Source organism: Ctenocephalides felis, unplaced genomic scaffold (assembly GCF_003426905.1).
Source record: "Ctenocephalides felis isolate EL2017-DRISC unplaced genomic scaffold, ASM342690v1 CF-g0.4_SCAFFOLD_00845, whole genome shotgun sequence".
NCBI classification, from domain to species: Eukaryota; Metazoa; Arthropoda; class Insecta; order Siphonaptera; family Pulicidae; genus Ctenocephalides; species Ctenocephalides felis.
Genome location: NW_020536999.1, coordinates 3177657 through 3189079, shown reverse-complemented (window position 1 = coordinate 3189079; position 11423 = coordinate 3177657). Strand labels below are relative to the sequence as shown.

The following is an 11423-nucleotide window of genomic DNA, read 5'->3' as shown; positions in this document are numbered from 1 at the left end:
ACACCAATAGTTAGATCATTCAAATCGGACGCTTAGTTCACTCAAAAACTGGCATTTTCTGCACTCTTTGCTCCGTATCTCCGTAACGGCTGGACCCGCCTTTGCCAAAAACTAATCAGCACATCTCCCTATTAATAAGAATCGAATGGTAAATGAATCATTTAAATCGGTTGATCCGTGCGCCCGAAGACGTGGACAAAAATTATATCTATACATACACACACACATCCATTTAGTTTCTAAGGTATGCCCTTTAAAAATGTTCAGAAACCTTCAAAACGTCGGAGAAACGCAAAAATTTTCACTTTTGATTGTCGGCGCTTTACTATAACTAGCCTTCGGGAAGTTAATAAACGTTATGAAGATTTTGTTTCTTGTTTTCCTTTACCGAAAAACGCAATCGAAATCTTCCAGTTCCGTATCAGTTTCAAAACTGCATCAGGAAAGTTTTCCATGGAGCAGTTTGAATTGTTGCACAGACCCATTGGCATCGGTATAAAATAAAGTGGTATGTGAAGAAGACCGCATACCACCAAACCGAAGACACCTGGAGGAAAAGGATTTTGGTCAAATATTTATGCAGAGATTGATTAAAATATTTATTTACCTTCCCATCCTGCTGCAGCCATTGGAGCAATGTCCAGTTTAACCAGTTTCTTCTCTTCGTACACGAACTGGATTGCTGCAATAAATTCGGACAGCAGGAGCAAAAAATCACCTAAGGAATAAAATGAAAAAGTAAAATACTAATCAGTAAATTTCCGATTATAGATTTACTCCAGTCAATGGAGCGTTTTGGATCTGAATTTTTGTACTGTGCTCCAATTTGCATGAAATTTTGGAATTAGGTTCATCTTTGGAATTAGACCAAATTTGACACCCCTTCTCAGTTGTGTAATTTCATTCTTCCAAAGTAACGTCAGATATCGACAGAGGAACTAATTATAAGAAAACAATATCTTCTAAAGTTTTTCAAAAAATCAAATACTTTTCAAGTTACTGGCTACTAAAAATTCATATATTTTTGGCGTTTTTCTTCGTTTTTTTGCAAAAATCTCCTAAAATATACATTTTAACGAAAATCATGTAATGAACAAAATAATGTCAATAAAAATCTTAATAAATCGGTATTACATAAAGTGTTCTAGGAAAAATATTAAGCAAGATTTGAAAGAGCAAAGTCGTTTTTTATTTAGTTCAATATTGAATCGTTGTATTTAAAGCTATCTAGCGGCGAGGTTTTACATTTTATGCATTTCAGTGAATTTGGGTTTTATATAGTGCTCAATATAAGCTTTAAAATAAGTGCTGTTACAAGTTTTTTGCGTGTAAAATGTGTGAGCTATCATGCAAATAAGAAGCATATACGATGTTTTTTTGCATTTAAATCATATGGTTTAATGTGCGCCATTTCCACCAAAATTAAAGTTATTCACATTCCACCTAGAATTCACTTCACTATAGACATCATGATGGATTCTAGCAGATTCACTACTTTAGTACAAACTATTTTAAAAAAACTCACGATTTTATAAAAATATTTCTTTCCGATTTTTTTTTTTAAATCGAACTTACTTTCATTATATCTCAAAAAGAATAAAAGATACGTATAAAAACATATAGATAAAAACCAAAAAAATCTTTTTGGTTTATTATTGCTTTCTATTATTTTTCAATATTTCAATTTTTAAAATTGTCAGAGTTATGATTGTTTAAAGAGTGCGCGGCCGCGCAATCAGAAGTTCTCTCGAGTCCTTTGACCCTTCGCCGTTTCAAAATGAGAGGAGTTACGAAAAAAATTATTATGAAAAAAGTTGTAGTCCTTTTATTTACCTTTCAAATGGTATATTACAAATTGTGGTGGAGTTGAAATTAAAGGAGTTATGATTCGAAAACTGATCGTATTTTTGTCGAATTATTATTATGATTATTTATTAACTGCTTTTATTCAAGGATAGGTTTAAGAGTATATATGGTAATTATTTTCGAGAAATTGAAGTAACATTTATATAATTTTGAATTTCTTAATTTTCTTTCAATTTCAAAATATTTTTTTCAAACAATTTTTCAATAAGAGGTTGTTTTTCAAGGGTCTAAAAAGAGTTAAAAATGTGATAAACAAGACAAAAAAACATAAAATATTATTCGCCTTATACGTAATTCTTATTGTATCATACTGAAATTTATTTTCAAGTGTTTTTTATTTTCAATTTAGAGGTTGTTTGAAGGGTTTTAGGGTTTTTGCGAGGTTGAAAATTATTTTATTGCAAGGTGAATGTATTAAAAAATACTTTTTAATTGTATCATTTAATATTAAAAACGTTTTCTAGCGATAAAATGGCTCAATGTCCACTTATTCATTAAGGGGAGACTAAATTGTTTTCACTGAGGGTAAGATGAACTTAATTCCGAAACTTCATGCACATTAGAGCACAGTAAAAAAATTCAGAGGTTATACCCTTTTTTTCTCTGCGTTTACTGCACTGATTTTGAAAAATTAACAATTTTCATATTTAAACCAGTTTCCGTAGGACTTTAATGGTTCAGTATGTTCATTAAGACCAAGTACTCTATCGTTATACTAAGTAAATTACCTATGACAACTTGAAAAGCATCATAATAAATGTCACTGTCTTTGGTGAAAAAAGAAATCGGTGACTCCAATCAAAACGAGTCCTGTGATCGTCAAAGTTACTCCGATCCATTCCCGAATACTGATCACCTGTTTTAGGAAGATCATACTCAGACCAGCAACGAAGATTATTGAAGAACCTAGAAAACAAAGGATTACAGATCTGTTGGAATTTATTGCGATTTTATGGGGCAATTCTGCCGTAACAGAGCTCATAAAATAGCTTTGTCATGGCAAGGATCTCTTATGCTTGTTCTTGGTAGTGAGAATTGTGAAAATGTCCATCTATTTGCTGTGCGATCAGGCGTATTTTACATATAAACAAGCAAGGAAACATGCATCATCGAAGATTCTGTTATCGTGACATTCTTCCTTGCTTTGTTTATATGTAAAATACGCCTGATCGTAAGGCAAATTACGAAATAGATAGGCATTTTCACAATTTTTACTGCCAATAAACAAGCACAACTGTAAGGTTTCCAATACCGTACTAAAATCTGAATACCGGTATTCGATATTTGAAATTTTTAATACCGGGATCTTGGTATTAATACCGATATTATCGATGAAAAAATTACTAGTCATATTTTTATTTGCCGCGGTTGTTATATTGACATATTAACATTATAATTGTTCTAAAATGAGTACATATTAATTATTTTATCACTCAGAGATAGGAGTAGATAGATACAAAAAAACTTGCGAGTGAACAATTATATATTAACTTCTATGTTACATTTTACATACAATAGGCTCGTATGAAATTATATATTTAACGAAAAACCAAATGCAGTTATTAACTTCCCGTAGGGTAAGTTATTTTAATGGGCCGAAAATCGAAATTGAAAATTTTTACATTTCTCGACGTTTTGAAGGATTCTGAACATTTTGGCATACCTCAGAAAAAATGGATGTGTGTGTGTGTGTATGTATGTGCGGATACAAATTTCCAGTCACGTTTTCGGGCGCACGGAGCAACCGATTTGAATGGTTTAAAAAACATTCGATTCCTATTGATAGGGGAGATGTGCTGATTAGTTTTTGGCAAAGGCAGGTCCAGCCGTTACGGAGATACGGAGCAAAGAGTGCAGAAAATACAAATCGAGTTTTTGAGAGAACGGATCATCCGATTTGTATGATCCAAAAAATATTCAGTTCGTAATGACGGAGAAAAGTGGTTATTAGTTTTTAGCAACGGTAGGCCCAGCGGTTTCGGAGATACAGAGCTAAATGTGCAAAAAGTGGCAGTTTTTGAGTGAACTAAGCGTCCGATTTGAATGATCTAAAAAAACTTTCTGCTTGTTTCAACAAAATAATTGCTTTTGAGGATAAAAAATTATTACATCTTTTTCTATTTTCCATGAAATATTATTGTAATTTTGATTAAAAATTGAAAAAAATGACCCAGGCCTAAGCACAGTCTAAGCGCCACTCTGGTACAAATGTTTACCCGAGTGCGTTTAGACTGTTACGTACTGGAGCGCTTTTCCAATTTTGTGGAAAAACTATTGAAAAATGTGAAAATGCCGCCAAGCTAAGCACAGTATAAGTGAAAATGTCGCACAGAATTATTTGCAAATGTGTTTAGACTGTGACTATACTTTTTGTAAATTTAGAGGTAACTATTTTTTTTTTGAAATTGAATTCGAAATGAAATGACGATTGTTAATGTTCTGAAGATAAATTGATTTATGATTTACATTTGATTTGCTCACATATAACAAACAAGATAGCAAAGTTAATGAAAGTTACAGTATTTGTAATAATATATTTGAAAACGTTTAAAATTTCTCGAACATTTCATTGCGGTACGGGTAGTTCCAGCAATTTGCCTTAAGGCACGGTGCCATACACTACTAGTTTTGGATGTGATTTAAAAATATTAGCAAACAATAAAAAGAATATCATTCATTATATATATTTTTGTTTCAATTAATTTATATAAGTATGAAAAGACTTTTTTTAAATATCATTCATTGATATTTATGAAACACTTACATTTGTAAAATGATGTAAAAATTTTGGATTTTCTCAAGAAAATGATATCAATAGGCGATGATATCATATTGTTTGATATTATTTTAAGTGTAATAAAATTATATTTTATTTTATACCTCGCAAAAAATTAGATAGACGTCTTCACAATTTTTACTGCCAATAAACAAGCATAAGAGAGCGTTGCCATGACAAAACTATTTTATGTTTAATCCTTTACCTCTGATCATCTGGTAGCTGGAAGGATAAGTCATGGTGATGGCCACAAAATCGATTGTCGATGCACACATGTCGCACATTGCCGGAAAGAGTAACACCCAGCATTTGTAGTCGCGGTTGCCTCTCAATAAGGTGTTCTTGTCGATGGCGTCTTCCTTGAACAAAAACAGGACAAGTTGGTAAAAGATAAATTTGTATGTCCCAAGTTTGTAGCCTAGTTAGATCTACTTTTTACCCCTTTTTTGCTGACTATTTTGTATGAAACGTGGTAGATGATGAGACAGTAAGCCATTCCCATGAACATGTCAAGGGTCACGGTGAAGGAATGGTCGAAGGATCTCGATGTGCCGTCCATTCCAGGAGCCTCTTCCATGTCTAACCATCTGGGAAAGGACAAATGTAAATTTTTTATTAACTTCCCGAAGGAGAAGTTTATGTTTTCATCAAAAAATTCGATACGCTAATTTTATGTATCTCATCGTGTTTGGATGTTTTTTCGTTTTATTATATTGGCCATGAAGGTGACAAACCTCAGGGCATTAAGCTTTACACGGAATGATTGCTACCCCTGGTAGAGGGGGTAGCGGAGTGTTTTAATTGAACTAGTGGTTCACTTCTAAAAGTAAAGTCCGCTTAACAACACGTAAATAACCAATAAAAATGAATATATCTTCTTTCATTATAACTTAGTAACAAATCAGTGATTTTAATTAGAACTGCAACAAATACATAATATACAAACAAATCAGTGTTTAATACAGTCTACAGCTACAAGGGTTAAATTATAACCCAACAACCTGAATTATCGAAGGAGAGTTTTAATAAATTCTATAACTACGTAACGTAAAGTACACACCGTTTCAAGACATTCTGAATCGAATGAGACTAACATTTGCAAAAAGTATGTGTGTGTGTATGAACAGATTTTTTGCCGTAAATCGATGTTTTCTCAAAAACGGCCGAACCGATATCAAAAATTTAAAAGCCATTCGAAGTATCTCGACGAGGACTATCGTTTGTCAGTTTTGTGCGACGATCGGCTAAGACGTTTCTTTATAAAAAGCAGAAAAGTGAAAAAAAAAATCGTCCACGTTTTAGCCCGCAATACTGAATCGAATTTGAAAATTCGAAAACTGTTCGAAAGATATTGGTTGGGAATCGTGCTGATTAGTTTTTGGTAAAGGTCGGCCAGGCCGTTTTCTTGTAATAAAGTTTTTAAAAAAAAAATCGACGATTTTTATGATTTTTATTTTGACGGTAGATACCATAGTCTTATAGATCATACTAAAATATTACGGCCCTACAACAACTTGTTTAACTTTAAAAATTTTTCAAAGTTTGCAAAAATTAGTGTTGTTTTTTTGGCATTTATCAAAATTAGACCTTTGATCGACGTTTTCTCGAGAACGCCTGAACCGATTTTAGAAATTTTAAAAGCCATTCGATGTATCTCAATAAGGACTATCGTATCTCAGTTTTGTGCGACGATCGGCCGAGCCGTTTCTTTGTAATTTGCGAAAAAGTGTTAAACTTTTCGTCCACATTTAAGCTCATACTACCGAATCGATTTTAAAAAATCAAAAACTGTTCGAAAGATATTAGTTGGGAATGATACTGATTAGTTTTAGGTGAAAATCTACCGAGCCGTTTTCTTGTAATTAACTGTTGAAACAAAATTTAAGCCGATTTTTATGGAACTTTTTTTGGCGATATATCATGGTCTTATAGAGCTTACTAAAATATTACGGCCTTACGACAAGTAGTTTAATTTTAAAAAATCATCAAAATTTTGAGAAAATGAATAGTTTTTTTGACGTTTGTTAAAATTAAAATTAGATGATTTACTTGGTATAACGATAGACTACTTGGTCTTAATAAACATACTAAGCCATTAAAGTCCTACGGAAACTGGTTCAAATATAAAAGTTGTTGATTTTTTGAAAATTTGCTTTTAGAAAATACTCCGAGTTAACGTGTTCGTTCGTTTTCAATTACGTGTGATAAATCCACTCGGAATACTTTTAAACACTCATGAATTAATTTAATTTTTATTGATTAAGTCGATTATTTACACATATCGAGAAGTTCATGTAACTTGCCTCAAGGCAAAATACCAATACCAACTAGTTTATATTATTCTCTCACTTTGCAAACAGCGTATTGCAAGTCCCCGTGACGACCATAACCAATATCAAAATGATATGGAACTTGCTCCAGGCCATAATTAACAATTAATTTGTGCTAATTCACAAAAAATCATTACATTTTTATTACAATTTAATGGAAAAATTAGCGCGAACTTAAAATTTTGACAAATTTCACTAAAACTTTGACATTAACCAAATATTTGACATGTTCCATTTGACGTTTGATGAAGGCAAAATATTAATTAAAATAATATTATTAGGTAAATAGTATTAGTATGTGCAAAATTTTAATATAACTTGGTGTTAGTAACATTTTGTCTTATGATAGACTTGATCGACTAGAAAAAAAAAAGAGTGCGCGTAAGGTTCACACGCGTTTGAAGTAAAACTTATTTGCTACTGTACAAGATGACATTTAAGTAAAAATAAATACGTCAAATAACAATTTTGAATAATGTTCATTAGTAATATGGTAACACTCGTGATGCACACATTTATTAGTGTCGAACAATATACACATTTATATAATGATAAATTATAAATTATATATTTATAATGGCATTAAAAATGTGTATAATATTTAAAAACAATAATGGAATTAAAGTCATACTTCAAATATGACATAATCGGTTTGTCATTGTAATTAGCAATTAGAAATGAACCTTCATTAGAGAAATGAAGTAATTGCTGATTAATAAATTCTATAATATTTGTTCACACAGTGGATTTTGTTAAACAAATATTGTTTTCGCAACTTCACTCATCATGTAATAATTGTGTTTGAAGAACTTTATGTAATTAAAATTAACATACATTCAATGACTGATTGTATTTTTTTTACTTTTTGCTAAAAACTACTTTCCAAAGATTTATAGAAACTACGAATAATATACAAATAATTTCTAATCAATAAACTTACGTTTAGTACACGGCCCAAATGTTCAATTTGTTTTATTATTTTCAAGAAACAGTGTAAAATATTCTTCTTATTCATTCTTTTTTTTCGACATACAACGACAGATCTCTATTGACATACACGACGACCAATCACAATCGACCCGTATAGAAATGATATCATCGAGAGCGAATGACTTTTTAAAATGCTGTAATCATAGTATAGCATATTTCAATATGTCTACTACAGATACAGAAATTAAAATCGATGAGTTTTCAAACAAATATTTGAGATGTTTCAAATTTGAAATGATAAAAGTGCCCTCTAGAAATTATAGATGTGTTTTGTGCTGATAGAGTAAAGATTAGAATTTTTTTTAAAATAGTTGTAGATATTTTATAATGTTGTAATTTTAGTATGTCATACTCTATTATGTCTACTATCCTAACAAATACTAAAATCGGCGAGTTTTCTAATAAATATTTGAGATATTTAAATTTTATGAAAAAAGTACACTCTAAAATTTATATACGTATGTGATTTCAAGTGACACGCTGAAGGAGTAAAGTTTAGAAATTTGTTGTAATTTTTGTATTTGTTTTAGAATGTTGTAATCTTAGTATGTTATACTCTATTATGTCTACTATCTTAACAAATACTAAAACTGATATGTAATCTAACAAATATTCGAGATATTCAACATTTCATAATAAAAGTACCCTCTAGATTCTAGAGTCTAGAAAATATATATGTGTTCCGTGCTGAAAGAGTAAAGATTAGAATTTTTTTTAAAATAGTTGTAGATATTTTATAATGTTGTAATTTTAGTATGTCATACTCTATTATGTCTACTATCCTAACAAATACTAAAATCGGCGAGTTTTCTAATAAATATTTGAGATATTTAAATTTTATGAAAAAAGTACACTCTAAAATTTATATACGTATGTGATTTCAAGTGACACGCTGAAGGAGTAAAGTTTAGAAATGTATTGTAATTTTTGTATTTGTTTTAGAATGTTGTAATTTTAGTATGTTATACTCTATTATATCTACTATCCTAACAAATACTAAAACTGATATGTAATCTAACAAATATTCGAGATACTCAACATTTCATAATAAAAGTACCCTCTAGAAACTATATATGTGTTGCGTGCTGAAAGAGTGAAGTGTAGAGAATTTTTTTAAATAATTCTGTATATTTTAGAACGTTGTAATTTTAGTATGTTATACTCTAATATGTCTTCTATCCTAACAAATACTAAAATCGACGAGTTTTCTAACAAATATTTGAGATATTTAAATTTTATGAAAAAAGTACACTAGAATTTATATTCATATGTGATTTTAAGTGACACGCTGAAGGAGTAAAGTTTAGAAATTTATTGTAATTTTTGTATTTGTTTTAGAATGTTGTAATTTTAGTATGTTATATTTATCGATTGGCACTCGACTCTTATCTTATCTTATCTGCCGTAACGCACTTCCGTTGCATTTATATGGATTTACACCCTAGTCGCGCCTAAAGAAGTTGTATTTTAATAAATATATTATTAAATGAGTGAGTTATAAGTTATTTTTGTCGGCCGATTTGAAGCATGATGATGCCGATAAACTTGTTATCGAAACGTCGAATGGTGATGATAAATTGTAATGTATATATTTGTATTTGTGCAAGTGTATAAGTGTATCTATTTATATAAATCGTACTGTTTCAAGTTCCGTAAATATGTACACAAGTCACGGAGCGAGATGTAGGTCATTGGCTACGGGCACATGTTTGTACATATTATACACATAAATAGTTTTTATATATATATATATATATATATATATACATATATATATGTATATACAGGGTGGCCCAGAACTCAACGTCTATCCGAAACGAGGTGATAATATTGACCCCAAATGACCCTAACAGCCCTGAAAAAAATAGAAAAACTATTTCTTGTGTATGGCATCGTGCCTTAAGGCAAATTGCTGGAACTTCCCGTACCGTAACGAAATGTTCGAGGAATACTGAATGTTTTCAAATAGATTATTATTGATATTGTAATATTGTCGAATATATATAAGAATTATATAAACTGGATCGCAAAGTTGAAATTATTTGTTCAAAGTATATTAGAATTTTGGTCAGAATTAAAAATGAAATCTGAATTATTTTCGATATACAAAAAAAAAATTGAATCATTTTTTTTTCCAAAATCAATTATTTTGTTAAAACAAGCAGAAAGTTTTTTGAATCATTCAAATCGGATGCTTATTCTCTCAAAAACTGCCATTTTTTGCAAATTTAGCTCTGTATCTTCGAAATGGCGGAACCTGTTTTTACCAAAAACTAATAAACACTTCTCCCAATCATTACAAATTGAATGTTTTTTATATCATTCAAATCCGACACTCCGTTCTCTCAAAAATTCGATTTATATTTTCTGCACTTTTTGCTCTTTATCTCCGTAACGGCTGGACCTGCCTCTACTAAAAACTAATCAGCACATCTCCCTGTCGATAGAAATCGAATGTTTTTTAAACCATTCAAATCGGTTGATCCGTGCGCCCGAAAACGTGAACGAAAAAATGCGGACACACAAAACACACTCATATCCATTTTTTCTGAGGTATACGAAAATGTTCAGATACCTTTGAAACGTGAAGATATGCAAAAATTTTCAATTTCGATTTTCGGCCCATTACTATAAATTACCCTACGGGAAGTTAATAGTTCTTACGAAAGGAGATTTGTGGTAAGAGAGTGAAAATTTAGGGTTTTATGTGTTTTTTATTAAGAAATAAGTATTGAACCTAAAAAAATTCGGAGCGGAAAATCTATACCGATCAAAATACCAAATTTTCACGCCGATTAAATGTATGAACATGGGAGATAATCTACAATATATATAAAGAAGATGTTTCATAAGGAAGACAGTGTCTTGCTTAGGACAATCTGATATCGTTCAATGACAATGTCAATTTTCAGTTGTAAATATAGATGAAAAATGTGTTTTTGATTTTAAATTTTCATTGAAAATATCCATTTGGCAATGGGAAATCTTTTGCACTATTTTTCTCTGAATCGAGGTGGATTTTAACTCTATTGGAGTTAAATCTATTATTATTATATATGAAAATAGTATTCGATAGAAAAATGAAATGTTCTAGGTAGCTCAATACTAAATAAGCGAGACCAATCCAATTTTGCAAAAAAATTATATTTATTTATATTATATTTATCGAGTAGTGTTATGTATCCAAATCCAAATCTCCAGTTCAAAATGATTCATGGGCTATCAATTCCACTGGAGTGGCAAATTTATTTTTCATTTCATTTTTGATTTTTTGATTTTATTTCTTTATTCGACTAAACAATTTGAAAGGAATGTCCGGCGGGGCTAAGAATGGGATGAGGTCCATTATTATGTCTTCGATTTCTGCGAAGTTGGATCAACCTGTGATAGATTTGCAATATACTAACACACGCATATATATATATATACATATATAAATATGTCTGTGTGTATGAGTGCCG

General features: G+C 30.7%; 1 protein-coding gene across 1 annotated transcript; it reads right to left on the bottom strand.

Annotated features, from left to right (window-relative positions):
• Nucleotides 1–356: 356 nt before the first annotated feature.
• LOC113364304 (solute carrier family 35 member F6-like) lies at nt 357–5219 on the bottom strand. Its single transcript, XM_026606792.1, has 4 exons — nt 5082–5219; nt 4848–5001; nt 608–718; nt 357–547 (listed from the first exon to the last, which is right to left on the bottom strand). Exons 1-4 carry the CDS (start codon nt 5217–5219, stop codon nt 357–359), a joined length of 594 nt encoding a protein of 197 aa, XP_026462577.1.
• Between the last annotated feature and the right edge of the window lie 6204 nt (nt 5220–11423).

Excerpts from the sequence above, each read along its gene's own strand:
- LOC113364304 (XM_026606792.1), bottom strand. The coding sequence starts at position 5,219 with ATGGAAGAGGCTCCTGGAATGGACGGCACATCGAGATCCTTCGACCAT. Across the intron at positions 719-4,847 it reads CAGCTACCAGATGATCAGAG|GTGATTTTTTGCTCCTGCTG; the intron begins GTAAAGGATTAA and ends TTTATTCCTTAG. Across the intron at positions 548-607 it reads GGCTGCAGCAGGATGGGAAG|GTGTCTTCGGTTTGGTGGTA; the intron begins GTAAATAAATAT and ends CTTTTCCTCCAG.